The sequence below is a fragment of the Danio rerio genome, chromosome 10 (assembly GCF_049306965.1).
Source record: "Danio rerio strain Tuebingen ecotype United States chromosome 10, GRCz12tu, whole genome shotgun sequence".
Taxonomy (NCBI): Eukaryota; Metazoa; Chordata; class Actinopteri; order Cypriniformes; family Danionidae; genus Danio; species Danio rerio.
Window position 1 is genome coordinate 42,427,898 of NC_133185.1, and position 25,131 is coordinate 42,453,028.

The window sequence follows — 25,131 nt, forward strand, 5'->3', positions numbered from 1 at the left end:
TGACTAGCCTTGGAATTTTGGTCACCTGACGTCACAACCTAAATAAGTCAATATTAACGTCTTATGATGTTGTGTGCCTCCTGGGAATAGTCATATTTAACCAATTACATCAATCAATCAATTAATCAAAACACCAATACAATGTTCTCAACTTTTTAAAGTTGTACAAAAATAATACATTTCATATCTAAAATCTATTACTATACTAAGGGGTATTGCTGCAGTATAGAGTAAATGGTGGGTAAATGTTCATTTGTGGGTAAACTATCCCTTTAAATCAAATACTCATTTAACCAGTTACATCAATCAAGCAGAACAACAAAATAAAATGTTATCAGCTTTTAAAATTACACAAAAATTATATATTTAAATTAAAATCCACATTATTACACTAAGGGGTAATGCTGCAGTATAGAATAAATGGTGGGTAAATGTTTTTTGAGTGAACTATCCCTATAAGTCAAATACTCATTTAAAACATTGCATCACTCAATCAGAATACCAATAAAATGTTATCAACTTTAAAAATTGTAAAAAAAAATAAATAAAAAAATCGATTTATACATCCAAAATCTATTACCATGCTAAAGGGTATTACACACTATATAGAGTAAATGGTGCGTAATTGTTTATTTTTGGGTGAACTATCCCTTTAAATAAATTATTTTTATTTAATAAAGTGCATCACGCAATCCGAATACCAATAAAATGTTATGAACTTTAAAGGGTACATAATAAATAAAATTTAAATTAACACAAACAGCCATCACAACGTCAGGATATATTTGTTGTGATGTATATTATGCTGACATTTTTTAAACATGTACATTACTTTGCGGTCCTGTCTGGTTACTAATGACTTTTGTCTTTATATCCAGGTATAGAACTAAAGCACCTGTGTTTAGAGTACATGACTCCTTGGCTGCTGAACCTGGTACGCTTCTGCAAGCATAGCGATGATGCCAAAAGGCAACGAGTCACTGCCATTCTGGACAAACTCATTACCATGACCATCAACGAAAAGCAGATGTATCCATCCATTCAGGCCAAGATCTGGGGGAGCTTGGGCCAGGTAACAAAATTGATTTCAAATACATTCCTGTGAAGGTTTTGCTGAGGAGCTGTTTAGACTGCAGGATGGAGCCACTTTAAGGACTATGTAAATTTGATTTGATATAATTATTAATAGTGCTCAAATACATATGTTGATTTATTTAGTTGAGTATATTCGCTGATTTCACCCCTACTCCTTTTTTTGTGATGTTTGCTCCGCCTTCATTGGACTGTAATAGAGTGGAGTGACTATAACGTCACCTTGTAGGCCAGGGGTGTCCATACTCGGTCCTGGAGGGCCAGTGTCCTTGAGAGTGTAGCTCTAACTCTAATCAAACACACTTGAACCAGATAATCAAGCTCTTACTAGATACTAGAAACTTCCTGGTAGGTGTGTTGAAGCAAGTTAAAGCTAAAGCTAAAGCTTTTCCCATCGGCTTTTCAGAGATTGTAAATAATAAGCTCTGTGTTCAAACACTGATCGTTTCGCATACACACTTCGTCCAACCTGATAATATTTACAGGAAAATACATCTTTTAGGACATTAAGATCTTAAATGTTTTCTGCACACGTGTCAGTTTGCTTTCACCAGCGTTGTTTCGGTTGCTCATAGAGAGTAACAAACTTGCGCTTGCAAAACACGGCAAATGTGAATGGCCCCTAACATTTTTGTTCTGTGGTTACCACTCTAAATTAATACACCTGCACAAAGTAAATCGTATCTCCAAGCTTTTACTGAGGCAGGTTTTTATTTATTTATTTTTTGGTAATTTTTTTTGCATTGTTTCCCTCTGCTGCCCACAGTAAGATGCCTCCCTGGGCGATCGCCCATATTGTCCATCCCTGCAGTAAATCCGCCACTGAGTATAATCTTGACATTTGTTTTCAAAATCACAAAAATTAACATTAAAACATTTTTATTTTAAATTTGAGGGTTTTGTTGTATAGATTGCACCTTGTTTATAAAAAACTGTATCTTCATCTTCCTCATCACTCGACATTATGTCCACATCTGAGATATTTGTCTATCTGCTATATGCTCAATAGGGGTGTCAAAATTAATTGTTTTTTCGGTGCACCGTGATGCAGACGTGGACAATTCAGTATCGGTTCAGTAATAATCATAACCGGTTATTATGTACTGACGTCATTTATCTCCTAGCGCTCTTTCGCGAGGGAGGTGAGCTCAGGTATTTACGACACTCAGGAGCCAACTCAGGGCCGGTCCATGACGTAGGAAGTAAAGGCAAATGCTAAGGGCGTTGTACATCCAGGGGGGCACCAGAAATGAGCGCGGTTAAGTTGGTTTTGTTTTCGATATTCCAGACACGTTTAGTGATAGACGGTAATAACTCAAAAACCTCTTACCCTAAAAAGATCTAAAGTGTGTTTCCTACAAAAAGACAAAGCTGGTTATGTTTCACAGCTGTGTTTTTCCTTTTTTCGCTCAACATTACGACCACTGCTCTGTTTAAGCCCTCACAATATGCGTTTAGCCGGGAGAGCTCGCGCTGAGCGGAGCTCTCAGTAAGGGACCGTCGAAAAAGAGCTTCTTTTTCTTTTTCTTTTCTTTTTTTTGTGTGTTTGTGTGTGTTTGTGTTTGTTTGTTTGTTTGGTGCTGTCTATGTATGTGTATGTGTGTGAATGAGAGACAGTGTGGTGCTGTGTGTTTATACAAACAGCTTGTTATAGCCTCCCCCCAAAATATAACACTGTGTATAGAAAGCATCGTCAATGCACCTAGATATCGAATTGAACCGAATCGATGGCATGATAATCGGAACCGAACCGTGAGACCAGTATAGGGCTGACATGTGATGTCCGTTGTAATGGACACAGTGTCCGAAGAGGTTTTAACACTGTAGTTTCTGACATGTACAGTGTGCAGCACTCACTTACTTAAAGGCTCATTCATTAATGAATATAATCCACATATACAGAATTTGACTTGTATAGATCATTGCTCATGACTATGTTGAGCTCATGTCGGCTTCCTCTGTTCACAGATAACTGATCTCCTTGATGTAGTTCTGGACAGTTTCATTAAAACCAGTGCGACAGGAGGTCTCGGATCCATCAAAGCTGAAGTGATGGCGGACACTGCAGTGGCTTTGGCTTCTGGGAATGTCAAATTGGTGTCAAGCAAGGTAACGTTTATGCCCAGAAAGAAACTTTAGGATAGTTCATATAAAATGGCAAAGGTTAAACATTAAATTAAGAGCAGATGAAACTTGTCCCAGTTTTAAGAATAAAGATGAACATGTAACGAAGCAGTGAAAAGCCTGTAATGTGATGAAATGCTATATCAGGATCGGTTATTTGTATGAGCACAGTATGCGTCATCGATGCGGTTTGGTTGGCTTCCTCTTCTCTTGCTGTTGCTTTTGTTCTCTTTAACCACCCTGGTCAGGTCTTTCTCTAATTCTCTCTTTGCATTGAAACACTGTGTTGGTGCTCATGTCTTGGTCTTGTGGTTGCTACACTGAGTTCCCTTTTAGATGGTCTGAACTAGACTTTTACATATGTCATTTCAACTATGACCAGTTTCCATTCTGCTGCTGGTTTATAATGAGAATGTCTCTCAATACATTAATGTGCGTAATTATTCATCCCCAAATAAATTGTTATCTTCTGTGCTCTGGTTTCCCAGAGAGTGCAAAGACATCCCCTATAGGTGAATTGAAGCTAAATTGACCAGAGTATATGTGTGTGAATGTGAGTGTATGAGTGTTTCCCAGTATTGGGTTGCAGCTGGAACGGCATCCGCTGCTTAAAACATATGCCAGAATAGTTGGTGGTTCATTCCACTGTAGCGACCCCTGATAAAATAAAGGGACTAAACCGAATGAAGGAATGAACTTCTGATAAATGTTGCCTCTAATGGGTTTTTTCCACTTAGCTGTTTGGTTTACAGTACAGTAAGGCACGCACTGTCAGAAGTGCTAAGACAATGAACCATACTGTATCTCTTTTTTGGGACTCTTTAGTAAGGGTGCTTAGAACAACTGTAAGACACTGAAAGTGTGAAGCTAGACTAGTGTTGAATGCTATTGATTTATGGAGAATTATCACTTGCATGTGCAACAAACCAGGTTAATGTCAATGCAGGAAGTGCATTTTTAAGGTCACAGTTGACACATGACATCATAATAATACAATAGCAATGCACCGCAATGAATCATAGTCAACCAAAGCTCAAACTTATACATTTCTTTATTTAACCAGGTAAAAACCCATTGAGATCGAGATGACATTTACAAGCATTAACCTGGCCAAGAGGTCTGCAGCACACGACTTTAATAACAGCACACGATAATAATATAATAATAATAATATAGAAATATACTGTTTAGTCTTTCAGCAATACCAAATTATAATATGTTAAAAACACAAACACTCAGAAATGGATTGTGGTTGTTTGGTGTACAGCAGAGGTGTCCAAAGTCGGTCCTGGAGGGCCCAGTGTCCTGCTGACTTTAGCTCCAACTTGCTTCAACACACATGCCGGGAAGATTCTAGTATATCTAGTAAGAGCTCGATTAGCTGGTTCTGGTGTGTTTGAATAGGGTTGGAGCTAAACTCTCCAGGACATCGGCCCTCCAGAACCAAGTGCGGACACCCCTGGTGTACAGGATGGAACGCAATGATTTAATTGGGATGAGCTCAGACATTTTGAGTTCAGACTGAAGAATATTCCAGAATAAGGGGGCGGCATGACTAAAAGCTCACTTCCCTATTTCAGTTCAAACCTGAGAAACAGACAAATGATAAATATCACTTGAACGTTGGGCATAGTGGCTTTTTGACCTATGAAGAAGGGAACAAGGATATGCCAGACCAAGAAGAGCCTTGTAGACTAGAGTCATACTGTGTGAGGCCACTCAGCTTTGGCATACAGTTCACTATGATGTGTTAGTCTACCGCAGCCTGTAACAAACCTCAAGGCACTGTGGTGAACAGAGGTTAAAGACTAAAGGCATTTGGTTAGGGCATTCGTATATAAAATATCACCATAGTCAAGCAGTGGTAAAAATGTTGCAGACACTAGTTTATGAGCTATAAGTGAAAAGCAGGATCCATTCGTTTATTTGTTTTTCTAAGCACTGTCGCCTCATAGCAAGAAGGTTGCTGGTTCGAGTACCAGCTGGGTCAGTTGGCTGGGTTTCCTCCGGGTGCTACGGTATAGAGGTCTGCATTCTCATGGCTGCGCCATGGGAGCTGCGGGACTCAACCAGATTTCTTCAGGAATAAATTTCAGAGGTAACTCTAGTCTAAATTTGAATGGGAGCAATCTAACAATATAGCTCTCCTGGGTCCCGGCATTATTTCAGAACAGCATATCTGTGATTTTTCTCATTCTTATTGAGCACCGGTACAGCCAGTGCTCACGACTGTTACACATGATGGACACATCACCAGTGCTTTCTGCGTGTGAGTTTTAGTCGCACAGTCTGTGCACGCATCATCTGCATAACGGTTCTCAGAGCTGTCCTTGAATAAAGTTCAGCTTGCATTAGAAAACGGTCAGTTTACTGTTAGGAAACCCACATCAGACAAGTATATATGGGAGTCTTTTTCATGTGTTATAGACGCAAATGGAAAAAATAAATTACCCAAAGTTTTACCCTTTAGCAGTCAAGGGGGTTGCACACCGGATGTGCTGCGGCACCGCGTCAAGCATTTTAGAATTTAAACATAGATTTCTATCAGTGTACACACACCGGTGCTGCAAGTCGGCAGCTGTCCACAGCACCCATCTACAACTCAGGACACTGTTCATATTTTTATTTTAAATAACATGCGAGTGTGCGCACCCGGCAAATGTTACTTCCAACTGTCATCTGCGAGGCGCATCCGGTGTGTGACCAGCTTCAGAAGACTGGAACCTCAGATTTAAGGCGGCATTCATGTCTCATCGCAAAGGGGCAAACAAAATTGACATTTAGCCTGCAATCCTTGCACAACCTATACTGTATCTGTTATCTTTCTCTTTTGGTAGTAGCCAATTTAAAGCTGACATTTTGGAAACCAGATATTAATTTAGTTGGAAGGTTGAGTCGGTTTGAAAATTATTAAGTCTTTTAAATTTTATTCAAAGTCTCAAACATCAATACTCTTTTCTGATCCTTCCTTTAACAAATGTCCGACGAATCTCCCATTGTAAGCGTGTAGATTGCAGAAGCACTCGTCAGAAAAATGACGGGAACAACACAGGCTGGGCTGTAATGCTGAGGTATTTTTGCAAAAATAAACCTCAACCACTGACTCTTCACAGTTTCATCTTTGGGGAGAGAAAATAACACTAACTTTCATTCACACTTCCAATAATATTGAGCTGAGCACAGCGTCTTAATGACTCATGTCTTCAGAATCTGTTTCTCTTCCTCTTCTTCTGTGTTTGTGAGCAGGTTTAGTCCCGCAGGTTTAAATTTTTGTATCGACATCACGCCGAAATGGCTAAAGACTCGTTATCAAGACGATTCATTTGAAGCACTATGAGTTGACTCTTTTATAAATGAATCAATAGTTTTAAACACTGTCCACTTTTAGATTTAAGCCTTAGCTGGATATTTCACTTTACTTAGAGCTGTGTTACACACTACATGGAAGGTCATTCTCAAAAACCCATAGTAAGGACTCTTTAAAAACTTTTACGGAGTTTTAGGCTTTCGAGGACCCTCTTGTGAAAAAGGTCTATAATAAGGGTTTGAAATTTTACACATTGTTTCATTTGAAATGTAGTTTAAATTTTCTGTTTACAACAATCTGTTTACCTTCAGATTTATTTCATTTACCAAATGTTTTACATTTATTTTCATTCACAATAAAGACACTGGTGTTCTCTCATTGACATATAACATGAGTTCTATGGCACCGATCCACAGGTGATCATTCGCATGTGCAAAATCATCGATAAGACGTGTCTGTCGCCCACACCAACACTGGAGCAGCACCTGATGTGGGATGATATCGCCATCCTGGCCCGGTACATGCTCATGCTGTCCTTCAACAACTCTCTGGATGTAGCCGCACACCTGCCGTACCTGTTTCATGTGGTGACCCTGCTGGTGGCCACGGGGCCTCTGTCTCTGCGGGCCTCCACGCATGGCTTGGTCATCAACATCATCCACTCCCTCTGCACATGCTCCCAGCTGAGCTTCAGCGGTAAGCAATCATCTTTGCCCTAGAGAGATGTTTTTTTGAGATGGATCAGTGAGTTATTGATTACTGAAGTGTTTTGTTCTTACCCTGTGCAGAGGAGACCAAGCAGGTGTTGCGTCTCAGTCTGACTGAGTTCTCCCTGCCGAAGTTCTACCTGCTGTTCGGCATCAGCAAGGTCAAGTCGGCTGCGGTCATTGCATTTCGTTCCAGCTACAGGGATCGCTCATTCTCGCCGGGGTCCTATGAGAGAGAGACCTTTGCTCTGTCATCTCTGGAGACGGTCACAGAGGCGCTGCTGGAGATCATGGAGGTATGCTAGACTTCATAATCGGACGCAGTGTGGGAAAGCGACGAGCAATAAATCATATCTCCTTCACCTTGAGGAGACCAATGATGAGGGAAACGCTATTTTTGGCCACTGTTTTTTGGCCACTTTGGTTTCTGTTTCTTGTCATGCTGGTAGCCTTGTCTACTGTCGGTCTCATTGGTCAAAATGCTCATTACATGTGTCGCAATAATCAATATATTTGCATATCATGATGGAATGATGTATCACTCTCCATTTTTACGTAAAAAAAAGAATGATGCCAACAGTTTAGCTAATTGTGTTTAATTTTCACATTTTGTAAATTAATTCGGTACCAATACATGTACATACTGAAAAAACATGTACATATTTCACACCAACATTTGATTGCTGTTGAGCTCAATAGATATGATTGTAATTGGCTCTGAAGGTCATCACTTCATTTGACAGTTTGGACAAAGTTGTCCAAATAAGCTTGGTTTCAAAACTGCAATCCATTTGTATCTAGAAAAGTAATATTGCAAAATTGCACACTATCTGAAATAACCGTAAAGTCAATATTTACAAAGCTCTATTTTAACGATCTAGGCGCAAAATCTAAATCGCGTGGTGCAAAATCATTAAAGGCGCGTCCGAATAATTATTCTCTTAGGTTATGTGTGTGTTTTTAGCATAACCTGCATAAAACCAATCAGAGTCTTATTTCTTTTTTTTTTTTCGACAATATTTTTGAGAGGGCTGAACATTAAAGCCTTTAACAAGGACAATTATATTCAACTTTGGCAAAGCCTTAGGCATAACATTTTTTACTTTTTTTAATGTCAAATTGCAAAACGTGTCCCTACATATTACAAAAAAAATGTAAAACCCCACATATACATTCATTCAATGGCATAAATTGTCTTAAAATTACAACAATTACACTTATCCCAGTTTCGGTCACTGTTTTTCCACCAGGGCTTGATTATAACACCTGCCAAATGCGGGTAGATTTTAGCTGTGGCAGGTTAGACAGTCACTTCCACTAGGCACTTTGACTGGTTGAAGTTCATTTTTAAATTGTAGTTTTCTTAAAAAGCAGAGTTCGACTATAAGGATCATCCAATGAGGGGCCAGCGTGAGAGATGTCAATAATAACTGTGTTTGTGTGAGTACAATAAAGCAGGTGAATACCTGATGAGAGGATGATTGTGCACACGTTGACACAAAGGCGATCCTGACACAATGATGAGGGCTTTAAAAGTTTAAAAATAAACGGCTCTTTGCACAAAGCATCCGTGCCTGAAACGCAACTGGTGCAATCAATTTTCTTTTAAAGAGAATGGACAAAAAGTGCACACACATTCCTGCGGCTTTCAAGAGCTCCAGATTTTTTAAAAGACTGCAAGCAGCAGGTTGCTTTTGCTTTAACTTTTCATGTGATCATCTTTTCATTATTGCGCATAGTATGTTTTTCACCTGCTTTCTTTTGCTTATAGTTATTTTGGGCTAAGAAATATATATATATATATATATATATATATATATATATATATATATATATATATATATATATATATATATATTTTTTTTTTTTTTTTTTTTTTTTATTTCTTTATTTATTTTTTTGGTGTGGCTAGAAAACGGTTTGGTAAATCCTTAGTGTTGAGCCCTGAAAAGTCATATGAAATAAAAACGAATTGCAATGTGACACTATGACACCACAACCCATTTGCTCATGTTTATTGAGCAAGGCCACACACAACACAAAAAGTGAAATGAACGAGGTGTCATGTGGACATAACACAAAATCCTAATCAAGTAATTTTTCCATGCCAAAGTCAAATTTTGTACATACAAAAAAATGTATTTGCCCAACAACGAAATTGTGGCTAGTGAAAATGGCGAGTGGCTAGTAACGTTCGAAACTACTAGCCACAGTGGCTGGTGATCAAAAAGTTAACGTCAAGCTCTGTTTCTCACAATAAAATGTATTTATCCTGACAGGCCTATTCATATATTTACAGACTAATATTAAACCTCAGCTCTGCCATAGTTTTACTGTGTTCTTTTTAAAAAAGTGTTACCATTAACTGCTGCATTTACTGGAAATTGTTCAGTATGTACTATTCACTGTTTTTTTTATACTTTTGACACTAAAGTAAAGATCAACTGTGCTTCTGTCTGTTTCATTTCTCTATATATTGCTGTCTGCAGTAAATCATCATGTACATGCACTGTGTGAAAGGGTTTGATTGGGTTTTTCCCCTCTCTGTTTTAGGCTTGCATGAGGGACATTCCAGGCTGTAAATGGCTAGACCAGTGGACCGATCTGGCGCAGAAGTATGTACACCTGGATCAGATATTAATTGTGGCTCTTGACAAAAATAAAAGCAGGAAGAACAAAAGTGCCTGACAGATTGTGATATTGCATGATTAAACTAAGTCTGTCATGTTTGTAAGGCATGATTTTTGTCTGTCCACATTGCATCATATTTTTTCCGCATTGTTTTTACATCAATATTATACTTATCATATGCATGCTTATAAATGCAATGACCAGAGGTTTTTAGATTACACGCTACTAACACTGTAGCCTTACTCAATATACACAACTTTTTGAGTATCTATTTTTAAAATATAATTTCTGACTTTGATCGCTGTTTTAAACTGATATATTTTGAAATATTTATTAATAAACTAAAGCTTAAGTACACTAGTAGAACTGTGGTGAAAAATGGTTCAAGAAATCAATTCTACATTGGTTTTAAGATTTTCAAACTGCTATATATCTTTAATTGATTGCAAGCTTAGTTTTTACCAGCAGATGGTGCTCTAGGCTAGTTTTTAAACAGCAGTTGGCGCTCTAGGCTAGTTTTTAACAGCAGCAAATGGTACTCTGGGGTAGTTTTTAACAGCAGGTTGCATTATAGGCTAGTTTTAAACAGTAGACATCGCTCTAGGCTAGCTTTTACCAGCAGATGGTGCTCTAGGTAAGTTTTTACCAGTAGATGGCTCTCTAGGCCAGTTTTTAACAGCAGATGGTGCTCTAGACCAGTGGTTCTCAAACTTTTTTCACCAAGTACCACCTTAGAAAAAAATCGTCTCTCCAAGTACCACCTTACGACGCTATTTTTTAACCAGTATTAAAAAATAGCGTCGTAAGCCTAATTAAGCAGCTACAGGTGTGCACAGTTTTAAAACGATGCAGATTAATTCCTATTAGTAAGAATATGTATTATTGTCAGTCACTTTAAACATTTGAAATAGTCTGAACATTAACTGTGCTTGCAGATAAAAAAAAAAGTTTTAGTTAAAATGTGCTTTTAAAAGTTCATAAAACAAATGGTGCTGTTTCTTAAAAAGTAAAAAGAAAACTGCTGTACTTAAATCTAAAGTATTTATAGTAGCCTATTCATCAAAAGCTGGAAATGCTGCTTGGACCTTATAAATATGGGCTATATGTCATATTCATACACTTTCAGACAAATCTTGAAATAAATGTTAAATGTACATATGACAGGGTTCATACAGGCACAGCCTAATGAAAATCAATTCCAGCACCTATTTTTTTTTTCAAGACTGACAAGCTATGTATTGAAGACCTGAAATGTATTCTCAGCAACCCATAAAATATTGCATAGGAATAGATACAAATAAAAACCATTAATAATAATATTTATTAATCATATATTAATAATATAATAAACCTGCACTAAGTGCTTGTGAAATCTTTTTTGTACTCAAGTAAAAATACTATTACACTGCTAAAATAACAAAAAAATTTGTAAATAATACTAATATTAGGTAAAAGCACAAATTACTCTTTTAAAAAGTACTAGTTGGTTACTTTTGAAAAAAAAAATCTGATTTTCATTATGAAATCACTTTTTTTTAAGTGTAAACCTGATTTAATGGTTTGATTGCTTACATCCCAAAGCTACATGTATAATTTGCACTAACAAAGGAAGTATAGTCAATTTTTCCTTTCATGACAATTAATCTTTTTCAATAGCACTGGTAAAACTACCAAATAATCTTTAAGGCCATAGAGACACTTTTTGCCCATTTTTTAAAATATATATTTTTAAGCTTTGAAAGGTTAAACTAAAGTATATGGTAAAAAGATTTAAATTTAGCCTTTTATTTACATATTTTACACTATTTTCTTTACAATATGGCAAATTTGTTTCTTAAATAGCTGTACATCACATGTAGATTTTATTTTACACTTGATCTTAATCTAAAATAGAAACGTAAAAAAATAAAAGTACACTGTCAGTAAAAAAAATAAAACAAATTACTTCATTTTACTTGAGGTATTTGAAATATGACAACACTACATTTATCAAAGCAGTGCTTTAAGAGCCTTATTGTAAATTGTGATAAATAAACAATAAGTAGGCTAACAATGGATTGCTTTGACCTGTAATGCTTTAGGACAGATCAGAATACAGCTAAATGTATAAATCACACAAATACCTCATCCAGAAACATTTCCAGCATAATTATTTTGTCGTAAAGAAATAAAAAATGTTCCACCTTTGCTAAAAGTAAGTTTCCCTTCACAACACAGCCAAATAAGAAGACCATTAGCATTGTCATCGATCATGTATCAATCTATTTCTAAATATTTGATAACTTTGAATACTTTTGACTAAATTTAGTTAAGGAGCAAAGATAAATAATGTCTACTTTAATAGTGGAGAGATCGCGATTGTATTCTATCTGAGCACACACACGATCATGAGAGCACTTGCAGTTCATTTGAAAAAAGCCTGTTTAAGAGCTCGCATATCTGTTTCAGCGATTTGCGTACATGAATGCGCTCTCGTGTTAAAATAAAGCACTCGCCGCATTTGCAGAAATGAGTAATTGCGCAATACCTGCATTCCCGCGCCGCCATTCAGAATGTATTAGAGGAGTGACGGGTCAGAAGCGAGTCGACTGGCTGTCGGAGAGCGAAACGTGTATGAAGATCATCAAATAGGCAGGAAATATGTCCGCGGTTTAATTACTCTGCTAGACATCTCTGTAGTGAAAACATCCGAGAAGTATAATTCCAACAAAACATTTGTTTTGAAGTTGTTTTTTCTGTCTCTGCAACACAGAAAGCCTTTGTCCCGCCCTTACGTTTCACGCAACTAGACAAGGTCGACTGTGATTGGCCACTTTTCATGTCAGTCAAATCACGCTTCTGAATCAATTCTTAAATTTCGGAAACTGATTTTCATCAGCTTATGACACAATGCACTAAAATAAATATTCTAAGCACAGAGCTGTGATCGTACGCTTCACAAAACAGCCAATGCTGATCACATCAATGTTATATTATGCATTAAAGGATTAAAAGTGTTAATTGTTTCTTTCATTATTCAGCGATTCCTTCACGTACCACTAGGAGGAAGCCCGCGTACCACTAGTGGTACGCGTACCACAGTTTGAGAACCACTGCTCTAGACTATTTTTTTACCAGTAGATGGCGCTCTAGGCAAGCTCTAAACAGCAGCAAATGGTGCTCTGGGGTAGTTTTTAACAGCAGGCGACAGTTTAGGCTAGTTTTAAACAGTAGACAGCGCTATAGGCTAGCTTTTACCAGCAGATGGTGCTCTAGGCTAGTTTGTTATAGCAGGCAGCATTCTAAGCTAGTTTTAAACAACAGACAGCGCTCTAGGCTAGTTTTAAATGGTAGACAGACTCTAAGCTAGTTTTAAACAGCAGATGGCATCTAGGCCAGCTTTTACCAGCAGATGACAATCTAGTCTGGTTTTTAACAGCAGACAGCGATTTAGGATACTTTTAAATGGTAGACAGCGCTCTAAGCTAGTTGTAAACAGTAGACTGCGCTCTAGGTTAGTTGTAAACGGTAGACTGCTCTAGGCTGGTTTTAAACAGTAGATGGCGCTCTAAGCTAGTTTTAAACAGCAGATGACGCTCTAAGCTAGTTTTAAACAGCAGATGGCACTCTTGACTAGCTTTTACCAGCAGGTAGCATTCTAGGCTAGTTTTAAACAGCAGACAGCGTGCTAAGCTAGTTTTAAACAGCAGATGGCGCTCTAGGCCAGCTTTTACCAACAGATAGCACTGTAGGCTAGTTTTTACCAGCAAATGGTGTCCAGGCTAGTTTTTAACAACAGATGGTGCTCTAGGCCAGTTGTTAACAGTAGAAGGGGTGCTAGGCTAATTTTTAACAGCACTAAACATTTTTTCACCACAGCTCTATACACAAGCATGTGTTCAAGACATATTTTTGATGAATATGAAAATGTGCATTTATTGTGCAGGTTTGCATTTCAATATAATCCATCCCTCCAACCACGGGCACTTGTGGTATTCGGCTGCATCAGCAAACGAGTCACACATACGCAGATGAAACAGATCATACGGATCCTGAGCAAGGCCAGCCTTCTCCTCAGCATCGACCGGGTTAGAAAACATCTTTCTCAAAACACAACACCTTCCTCTCAAGCAACTACTGTATCGAGCAACTTTGGGCTAGCTTTGAAAATGAACTTGCATTCAATACATAAAGTGTATTGTATACTGTTGTTGCTCTGCTTTGGCAGATAGTAAAGTGTGAGATCTTGATCTGAACATTTTTGACCATCCACAAAACCAGTCATTTTCTACTTTTAGCTTTTAACCAGCAAATGATGCTCTAGGCTACTTTTTAACAGCAGGCAGCATTCTAGGCTCATTTTAAACAGCAGAAGGCACTCTGAACTAGTTTTGACAGCAAATGGCACTCCAGGCTAGTTTTTAACAGGAAATGGGGCTTTGGGCTAGTTTGTGACAGCAAATGGCACTCTAGGATAGTCTTAACAGCAGATAGCGCTCTAGGCTAGTTTATTTCAGCAGATGGTGCTCTAGACTAGTTTTTATTAGCAGATGATGCTCTAGGCTAGTTTTTAACAGCAGACGGCGCTGTAGGCTAGCTTTTACCAACAGATGGCGCTCTAGGCTATTTTTTTCCAGCAGATGGTTCTCTAGGCTAGCTTTTACTAGCAGATGGTGCTCTTGGCTAGTTTTTTTTTACAGCAGATGGTGCTCTAGGCTAGTTTTTAACAGCAAATGGGGCTTTAGGCTAGTTTTTAACTGCAAATAGAGCTCTAGGCTAGTTTTTACCAGCAGATAGGGCTCTAGGCTAGGTGTTAAAAGCAGATAGAGCTCTAGGCTAGCTTTTTTTTTCCAAAAGAATGGGCTCTAGGCTACTTTTTTGCAGCAAATGGGGCTCTAGGCTATTTTTCACCAGCAGATGGTGCTCTAGGCTATTTTTTAACAGCAGGCAGCATTTTAGGCTAATATTAAACAACAGAATGCGCTCTAGGCTAGTTTTTAACCTCAAATGGCACTCTAGGCTAGTATGGGACAACTATGGGCTAGCTTTAAAAATGAGCTTGCAATCATTACTTAATCTTAATTGTATACCAGGGGTCACCAAACTTGTTCCTGGAGGGCCGGTGTCCTACATATTTTAGCTCCAACCCTAATCAAACACACCTGAACAAGCTAATCAAGGCCTTACTAGGTATACTTGAAACATCCAGGCAGGTGTGTTAAAGCAGGTTGGAGCTGACTCCTGCAGGGACACTGGCCCTCCAGGACTGAGATTGGTGACCCCTGTTGTATACTGTTGTTGCTCTGCTTTGGCAAATAATAAAGTACGAGATCTTGATCTGAACATATTTGACCCTTCACGAAACCAGTCACTTTTGGAACAATTTACATTTTTCTGAAACGTGAAAAAAAAAAAATTGTTCCATTGATGTATAGTTTGTTGGGACAGGACAATATTTGGCTAAGGTTCAACTAATTAAATATCTTAAAAGGGTTAAAGAGTTCAAGAAATCTAAATGCTTTAATTAAAATTCTCAAAGGGTTCAGCAATGCATATTACTAATCAAGTTGAGTTTTGATATATTTACAGTAAAATTGTACAAAATGTTCAAAAAAAGCACTTTTTTTAAAGTTTAAACAGTTGCATGGTATTTACAACCAGTGGAATATAACCATCTTCTAATGGTAAACATTTATTAATAAAAAAAAATCATAATCACACTCGATAAAAAGTCTGCAGTAACACTTTGATTGGAATTCTCCTTTTGTACGTGTCATCAGAGATGGAAAACCCCTCCCATTAGTGACAGTCTCTTCCTCATTAGCATAGAATGTCAGTCTTGTTTTTAAATCTGCTACTATGCTGACACATGGGCATTTGTAGCTCCGCCCTTTTTTGAAAACAACACAATCTCATTTGAATTTAAAGTGACAGTCACCAAAATGACAGAATTTGGATCAAAGCCTAAAAAATCAGTTTTAAACAGTTATAAAACATCATTGGTATACTTTGTGTAAAAAGGGGCACAACAGGTCTCCTTTAAAAAGTCTTACATTTGAAACCTGCAGAAACCCTGATTTAAGATGTTTTGTTGTTGTTTTTCCTCAGGGTTTGGAGAGCTGCCTGAAGGGTCCCGATAACTGTAACAGCCAGGTGCTAATCGAAGCCACAGTCATTGCTCTCACTAAACTACAACCTTTGCTCAACAAGGTATCCAGTGACAGTGTTTTCCTTGTATATGCGAGTGTGTGAGCGTGGACTTTGTTTAACTGTGCGTCGTCATTCAGGACTCAGCGATGCACAAAGCTCTGTTCTGGGTCGCTGTGGCCGTACTGCAGTTGGATGAGGTGAATCTGTATTCTGCAGGAACTGCTCTGCTTGAACAGAACCTACACACACTCGATAGCCTGAGAGTCTTCAACGACAAGGTACAGTGAAGGACAACACTCTAAAATAGGAAACAACCAATTATTAGCCACCTTCTACTCGTTACATCTAAAATGTTAATCACTCAGTATTAACGCCTTAACTGCTATTCTCACTTTTTGAACATAGAGATAAAAATGACATGTTCAACTTCAATGATTGCCAATCTTCAGTGCAGGTGCAGAGATTTAATCTTGGACTTTTTTTAAAGAAGACAGATGTCAGATTGTAGCTGAAGTAAAAAAAAAACTGTTTAAAACATATAAAACAAAGGTTATATGCATTTATGTTTATGAAAATAATTAAACAATAAAGGTATCTTTCTATACAGTGGTCTCTCGTTAATTTGTGGTAAATCCGCAGAGTAGTCAGCTTTATTTTTTACAATTATTATAGATGTTTTAAGGCTGTAAAACCTCTCACTACACACTTTATGCACTTTACTCAGACAATCATTTACATTTTCACACTTTTCTCTCTTGTATAAACACTCAATAAACTTCTACCTTCCTTAAGCATGTCCAGAAATCACACGTTTTTTGTGATTGTTAACATCTTCTCCTGCCTTTTGGGTGTTGCCGCAGGTGCCTTTGAAAGTGCCGAACGTTTCCTCAACCTTATAGGGTAGGGGAGAAAACTTGCAAACATACAGTACAGCACTGCTAGTGATTGAAAAGTTCTGTAAATTCAGCTGAACTTATTCTGTACAGTACAGGAGACACAGAGGAGATTGATTGACAGTGGTCTACAGCCAATCAGGCACAGAAAATAATGCATTAAAAAAAAGCATATCAAATTATATAAAAAATCTGCAAGGTGAACTGCATTATGGCGAGGGACCACTGTATTACATATAATGGGTATTTTACTAAAACAATTTTAGCCTAAAGTTAACATTAAATCAAAACTAAATATCTGAAAAAAGTATACTCCAAATTTAAAGTTGATATCTCAAAAAATTAGCTTTCAGTAAGATTTTGTTTGGCCGCAGTAGCAGACATCAACACCAGAGTTTACACTGGTGACCATACAAGTGCACCCTGTATGTTTTGTGGAATGTGACCCATATTTTTTCATACATTTGACAATGCTTATAAAGTAGACATAAAATACTGAAGTGTTTTGGTACTTTGGTAATATTTGATTTGAATTTAGTCTCTAAAATCATCCATAAAAATGTTTTCATTATTTTCAACTATAAATAGCTTGTAATAATAGGAATTTAATAGTAGCGTCCCATTGGTGGGATGGTGACAGTAATATTTAGTACAGTTTATTGAATTGCTTAATAAAATTAACATCACATTTGCATTCATAATGCTCACTTCCTGTATTTGAAAAAAAGCTCTTGCTTGTATAATCAACTGTTTTTCCCTTTTATACATTTTAAGGTCATTCTCTAAGATGTTTTGGTTGTTTTTTTCAAAATAAGTCACAAGTGATACTCAGTATGACAAATTACACATTGTTCAAAACAATTATCATATAATCATAAACAAAAAAAATCTCACACTCCCATTTCAAAATGTAATGATTGTATTTTAATTAGTTTTTTGAAGGGCATTATCAAAATAGCTACACAAAAATATTTAAATAAACATTTAGTTAAATAGTGAAAGCAAATAAAGGATTTGTTCTATCTTTCAGAGTCTCGAGGAGGTGTTTATGGAGATCCGTCAGCCTCTGGAATGGCACTGTAAACAAATGGACCACTTTGTTGGCCTCAATTTTAACTCCAACTTCAATTTTGCTTTGGTCGGTCACCTGTTGAAAGGTAAACGAGTGGGTTTTATGCTAAATTGTTCAAACGTGGGAATGGCATGGTGGCACAGTGGTTAGCACTGCACTTCACAGCAAGAAGTTTCGCTGATTCGAGTCCCGGCTGGGCCAGTTTGCATTTCTGTGGGGAGTTTGCATGTTCTCCGCATGTTGGCGAGGGTTTCCTCTGCGTGCTCTGGTTTCCCCTACAGTCCGAAGACATCCGCTATAGCTGAATTGAATCAACTAAATTGTCTGTATTGTAGGAGTATGTGTGAATGAGTGTACATGGGTGTTTTCCAGTATTGGGTTGCGGCTGGAAGGGCATCTGCTACATAAAACATATGCCGGAATAGTTGACGGTTCATTCTACTGTGACAACTCCTGACAAATAAGGGGCTAAGCTGAAGGAAAATTAATAAATGAATGTTTAAATGTGTGTGTTTGATCATTTTTCTGATTTGTATTGCCAGGGTTCAGACACCCCTCCCCCACCACAGTGGCACGTACCATCCGCATCCTGCACATGCTGTTGGCGTTAGTAGGAAAACACCAGAACTGTGATAAATTTGAGGTGAACACACAGAGTGTGGCGTATCTGGCAGGTAATGGATTATAACATCTTATGTCTTCACATTAGATATTTGGCGAGACCCTACAAGGGAAAACACTCATTTTTGTTGTCAATTTTGAGATTTTAGATGGGTTTTTTAGTTACATGGAAAGTTAATATCCAAAATATATTTGTGTGTTTTGTTGCACTTTATCAGTCCTTTCTTTAAATTATTATTATTATTATTTGCTCTGGGCAATAAGTCTCCACTTCAGCAGCACTTGAATACACAGAGTTATGGTAACTATTTTATTTTTTACTTAACATGTTCGAATTAGTATACCATGTATTTCTTGAATTAATGCCCAATTTTAATTGAAGTATAACTATTTTAATGCTGGGCAAAGATTAATTGCAAGTTTGTTTGTTTGTATTGTATATATTCATTATGCAAATGAAAGAAAATTATTCAAAACTATTTTGTTACATGGATATATATAGTGCTCAGAATATATGAGTACACCCCCTACAAATCTGTCATTTAAATATATATTTTCTTTAGGATGCTGTAAAATATTTTTTTTGTGCATATACATTAGTTTAGTCAGTACTGAAGCCAAATCTGGTGCTGATCTTACAAAATAACTTACAATAATATTTAAAAGTTAGTAGGCCAAATTTATATTAAATAAGATTCCTTGGGATCATCTCGTCACTGGTCATGGATCGAATCAGTGGCGCTGCATAGTCTGTGGGCCTCGGGATGAATATTCCCAGGTGGAAACAGAGAATAAAGAGAATAATTAGCGTAGCTGCTGTTCATAGTGTATATAAACGAGATGCAGAAACCTGCGTGGAGCACATTCATGTATCACACCGCTAAATTATGCACTGAGTGTATGCTTTACTAAAAAGATAGGTTTTTAATCTAGTTTTGAATTGAGTGTGTCTGAGTCTCGGACATTATCAGGAAGGCTATTCCTAAGTTTAGGAGCCATAAATGAGAAGGCTCGACCTCCTTTACTCGACTTTGCTATTCTAGGTACTACCAGAAGCCCTGAGTTTTGATATCTTAAAGAGTGAGTTGGATTGTAGCAAGACAGAAGGTTGGTTAGATAAACAGGAGCTAGATTATTATATATTATATATAAGCTTTATAGGTAAGAAGCAATATTTCAAATTCAATACAAAACTTAACAGGCAGCCAGTGTAAGGAGGATAAAATCGGGGTGATATGATCATATTTTCTAGACCTGGTAAGAACTCTGGCTGCTTCATTTTGTACTAGCTGAAGTTTGTTAATAATGGATGCTGGGCAGCCAGCAAACAGAGAATTACAGTAGTCCAGCCTAGAAGTCATAAAAGCATGGACTAGCTTTTCTGCATCTGAGATGGATAGCATATTTCGTAACTTAATGATATTTCTCAGATGAAAGTAGGGCGGTTTTTGTGACATTGGATATATGATTTTCAAAAGTTAAATTGCGGAATGTTAGGGAATATGTTAGGGAAAAATATTAAATAACATTTTAAAAAATAGCAAAAATCAAAACATTAAAATAAAATTTCATACAAATAAATGTAAATAAATGATTATTTTAAAAATCTATATATTTTTAATTTATTTATTATTATTTGTTTATTATTATTAGTATTATTATTATTCTGTATTCAATTAATTAGGTAAGTAATGTGATCAGTGTTAGTTTATTTGACCCAATTTACCTGTAGTGTTGTGCCATAAATTCCAGTATGGTGAGTGATGTTTGTGTCTATTTTTCCAGCGCTTCTCCCGGTGTCAGAGGAAGTGCGCAGCCGCTGCAGTCTGAAACACAGAAAATTGTTGCTTTTCTCTGATGTCACAATGGAGAATGTTCAAATGGATCCGTATTCTGTACATCACGAGGATCCAAGCAGCAGGTACTATTAAGGCAGCATATTAAGGGGAATCCACTGTAATACCTTTTGCACTCTAGTTCATAAAGTATGATCTTTGTCATGCAGAACGTTGCGGGAAAACGAGCTGTGGGCATCCCCGAAAGTCTCAGAGCGATACTTGGTGGCCCATTTCCCCATAATGGGGCAGATCAGCCCACGAACACGCAAATCAATGAGCTTGGACATGGGACAACCCTCTCAAGTCAACACCAAGAAGCTTCTGGGTATGTAATTTGCTGGATATAGACTTTGTAGATGTACAGTAGTTGATTTTAATGTTCTGGAACTTTTTTTAGGCACCAGAAAAAGCTTTGACCTCCTGTTATCAGACAGCAAAGCACCAAAGAGGCCCGAAATAGAGACTGGTATCACAACGCCACCCAAGATGAGGAGAGTGGCTGAAAACGAATATGAAATCGGTGAGGGGGTTAAAAAAAAAGAAGTGAAGTGATTCTCTGTCTGCATTCATTTATAACTTTTGTTTCCTGTTTCAAGAAACCCCAAGAATCTCCCATCACCACTTGCGGAAGGTTTCTGTGTCCGAGTCCAATGTCCTGCTTAATGAAGAAGTTCTCACAGATCCCAAAATCCAAGCACTGCTTCTGACTGTGCTGGTAAGATGTTTTGGGTGCACTTTATTTTAAGGCACATTAACTACTATGTACCTACATCAAAAATAAGTCCAGTAAACTTATTGTGTTCATATTGAATTGAAGACTTGTGGGGCTGGGTTGCAGGTAGGGTTAGGGATAGGTTTGGTGGTAAGGTTAGGTTTAATGGTGGGTTAAGGTGTAAGATGGGTCAACAGAGTAATTAAAGAAATTATTTAAAAAAATAAGTAACTACATGCAAAATGAGAACAATATACAGTGGGGGAAATAAGCATTCAACACGTCACTATTTTTCTCAGAAAGCATATTTCTAAAGGTGCTGATGACATGAAATTTTTCACCAGATGTTGATAACAACCAAATAAATCCATATATGTAAAGAAATTAAAACTGATTAGCTTACAAGTGAAGTTCTGTATAAAAATATGAAATGACACAGGAAAAAAGTATTGAACACATGAAAAAAGGGAGGTGTAGAAAGGCAGTGAAAACCTAAACAGCAGCTGAAATCTCTCAGTAGTTGTATATATGTGTATCATTTCCTCATAAAGAAACAGTAGAGATGAACACAGGAGGTAGAGAAAGCATTTTATCTGTTTAATATACGTAGATCAGCAATTAAGAGCGCATTTGTTAATAATTAAGAGTGCTGGTGAAACAGTTATAAAAAAAATTGACAGGGAGAAGTAATTCGACAAAAAGAAATAGAACTTTAAAACATAAAAACAACATTATGCACGCTTAAAAAACAGCTATTTAGTGTCAGTTAAATCAGTTGATCAGTAAAAATTCTAAATTTTTAACCCAACAGGTTGAGTTATTGATAAATAACCCATATTTAACTGAATCACGTGGTTCAATAGACAGTGGATTTAGTGGATTGAACACATGAAGAAAGGGAGGTGTAGAAAGGCAGTGAACGCCCAGACAGCTGCTGAAATCTCTCAGTAGTTCTTCAGCAATCCTCTGCTCTTCCTCAGTGTAAATATATATATTAGCTGCCTCAGTCCAACATCTACATTAGCAGGAGGATGAAGATGAAACCAGGCTGGACATTTCAGCAAGTCAATGATCCAAAACACAGTCAAGTAAACTCTCAAATGCTTTCAGAGAAAGAAAATCAAGCTGTAGAATGGCCCAGCCAATCACCTGACTTGAATCCAATAGAACATACAAAATAAAGATCAGATTAGATAGACAAGATCCACAGAAGCATCAAGATTTTTACACTGTTGAGGTCTGGGGGAAAAATCACACCTGAGCAATGCATGTGACTTATATAACAACATGTGTACATATATAACAACAAGAACCAGCATGTACAGTCTGATTATACAACAAAATCACTTCACATCACTTAAAAAGAAAGATTAAAAGAGAAAAGAAAATGAAATAAAAGAAAATAACAAAAAGAGGGGAGGGTACATAAATAAACATTTACATACAAGGCAAGGCAAATGTACATACATGGTAGTTAATAGTTCACCCAAAAATGTAAATTCTGTCGTTATTTTCTCTCTCTTTACTTGTTTAAAACCTGTTTGAGTTTATTTCTTCTGCTGAACACAAAAGAAGATATTTAAAAAAAAAAATGTTGGAAACCTGTAACCATTGACTTCCATAATGTAAAATAATCCTAATTAATAAAGTTAATGACTTAATGAAAAAGTTCAAATTAAGTAGTTCATAGTTTGTTGAGTTTCTTTATGCTGTTGAACATGAAGATGTTGGAAACCTGTTACCATTGACTTCCATAGTGTTTGTTTTTCCTACTATGGAAGTCAATGGTTACAGGTTTTCAGCATTCTCCAAAACATCTCTTTTGTATTCAACAGAATAAAGAAACTCATAAAAATTAAGGGAGAGATAATTATGATTATTTTAGATTTTTGGGTGAACTATCCCTTTAAAATAAAGTGCAACCGATATTTCTTTCTTTTTTCACAGAATTGAGAAGGAACTTTTTTATTTCAGTTCCTCAAACAGCTCAGCTTTGCATTTATAATTTAAATTTGTTATAGATTCTCTGTTCCTCTTAAGTGTTTTGTGTCACTTCCTGCCACCCATCTGCCAGCTCCTTTAAACATTTGTTTATCCTCAGAATTTTGATTTTTCTGTACTGTTGCATCATCTTTCAGGCCACTCAGGTGAAAAACACTTCAGATGAATTTGAGCAGAGGATCTTGTATGAGTTTCTAGCCGAGGCCAGTGTTGTCTTCCCAAAAGTCTTTCCTGTTGTGTAAGTTCAACTGCAAACCACTGACTTTTCATTAGACTGGATATAAATGCTGAAATCTCATTGTGTTTTGCTTTTTTTCAGTCATAATCTTCTGGACTCTAAGATTAATACGTTGTTGTCACTGTGTCAGGACCCACATCTTCTGAATCCAGTTCATGGAATTGTTCAGAGTGTAGTTTATCATGAAGAGTCTCCACCTCAGTACCAACCGTCCTACCTGCAAAGTAAAACACCTCACATGTGATCATTAATTAACTCAGAGTAATTAAGGAATAGGTGAGCATAACATTTTTAATTGCCTTCACAGCTTTTGGGTTTAATGGACTCTGGAGGTTTGCCGGTCCTTTTTCGAAGGTATTTAGCACTGAATTTGTTCTTGGAAAGCAACATATAAAACAGGGCTGGGACAATAAATCAAATCTAAGCTTTTTTTAACCACCAGATGGCGCTGTGTGCTTTACAAACAGCCACTCTGCCAATCCCTGCACATACCACTTGGACTTAAACAATCCTTAATTAATAAATGTAATGATTTAATGGGGGCAGCACAGCAAGAAGGTCGCTGGTTTGAGCCTCGGCTGGGCCAGTTGGAATTTCTGTGTGGAGTTTGCATGTTCTCCCCTTATTCGTGTGGGTTTCCTCTGGGTGCTCCGGTTTCCCCCACAGTCCAAAGACATGCCGTACAGATGAATTTGGTAAGCTAAATTGTCCGTGGATTATGTGTGTAAATGGAAGTGTATGAGTGTTTCCAAGATGGGTTGCGGCTGGAAGGGCATTTGCTGCTTAAAACATATGCTGGACAAGTTGGCAGTTCATTCAGCTGTGGCAACCCCAGATTAATAAAGGGACCAAGCCGAAAATAAAAGAAATAAATGAATGAATGATTTAATGAAAAAGATCAAGCATAGTGAGTGTTCATAGTGAGCTGTTTTTACATTAATCCCATGGAATTAAAGTCACGTTGCAAGTAATTAAATACTTCCCTAAAGCGCCAGTGTAAGGCACCTTCTGCAGTTTAAAACTAGCCTAGAGGACCATCTGCTGTTAAAAAATAGCCTAGAGCACCATCTGCTGTTAAAAAACTAGCCTAGAGCACCATCTGCGGTTTAAAACTAGCCTAGAACACCATCTGCTTTTCAAGTCTAACCTAGAGTGCAATGTGCTATTAAGATCTAAACTAGAACATTGTTTGCTGTTAATAACTAGCCTAGAACACCATTTGCTGTTAAAATCTAACCTAGAATGCCATCAGCTGTTATAATCCAGCCTAGAATGCCATCTGCTCGTAAAAACTAGCCTAGAGCACCATCTGCTGTTAAAAACTAGCTTAGAGTGCTATCTTCAGTTAAAATCTACTCTAGAGTGCCATCTGCTGTTAAAATCTAATCTAGAGTGTCATCTGCTGTTAAAAACTAGTTTTGAGTGCCCTTTTCTGTTCAAATGTAACCTAGAGCACCGGAGCGCCATCTGCTTTTTTAAACTATCTTAGAAACGTTGTCTGCTGTTAATCATCATCATTGTCTGCTCCGTCATCTCTTAAAATCAAACCTAGATCACTATCTGTTGTTAAATTAAACCTAGAGCGCCATCTGCTGTTAGAAACAAGCCTAGAGTGCCATCTGCTGTTAAAAACCAACAAACCTAGAGCACTATCTGCTGTTAAAAACAAACTTAGAGCGTCATCTGCTGTTAGAAACAAACCTAAAGCGCCATCTGCTGTTAGAAACAAACCTAAAGCGCCATCTGCTGTTAAAATCAAATCTAGA

General features: G+C 37.2%; 1 protein-coding gene across 5 annotated transcripts in view; it reads left to right on the forward strand.

The window, feature by feature from the left end:
* The window catches only part of nf1b (neurofibromin 1b), a 128,182-nt gene that overhangs the window by 93,046 nt on the left and 10,005 nt on the right, over positions 1 to 25,131 (forward strand). For all 5 annotated transcript variants that reach the window (XR_012386487.1, XR_012386488.1, XR_012386489.1 and 2 more), the window contains 17 exons: positions 879 to 1,072; positions 3,061 to 3,201; positions 6,940 to 7,219; positions 7,312 to 7,526; positions 9,784 to 9,845; positions 13,787 to 13,928; positions 15,949 to 16,050; positions 16,128 to 16,268; positions 17,914 to 18,040; positions 18,498 to 18,629; positions 20,362 to 20,497; positions 20,582 to 20,739; positions 20,812 to 20,934; positions 21,011 to 21,129; positions 23,265 to 23,365; positions 23,447 to 23,589; positions 23,673 to 23,719. Coding sequence is in view for 2 of the 5 variants with exons in the window: in XM_005169189.6 (XP_005169246.2) it covers positions 879 to 1,072; positions 3,061 to 3,201; positions 6,940 to 7,219; positions 7,312 to 7,526; positions 9,784 to 9,845; positions 13,787 to 13,928; positions 15,949 to 16,050; positions 16,128 to 16,268; positions 17,914 to 18,040; positions 18,498 to 18,629; positions 20,362 to 20,497; positions 20,582 to 20,739; positions 20,812 to 20,934; positions 21,011 to 21,129; positions 23,265 to 23,365; positions 23,447 to 23,589; positions 23,673 to 23,719 (2,363 nt within the window). In the remaining 3 variants the exon portion in view is untranslated. The remainder of the gene's footprint in view (positions 1 to 878; positions 1,073 to 3,060; positions 3,202 to 6,939; positions 7,220 to 7,311; positions 7,527 to 9,783; positions 9,846 to 13,786; positions 13,929 to 15,948; positions 16,051 to 16,127; positions 16,269 to 17,913; positions 18,041 to 18,497; positions 18,630 to 20,361; positions 20,498 to 20,581; positions 20,740 to 20,811; positions 20,935 to 21,010; positions 21,130 to 23,264; positions 23,366 to 23,446; positions 23,590 to 23,672; positions 23,720 to 25,131) is intronic.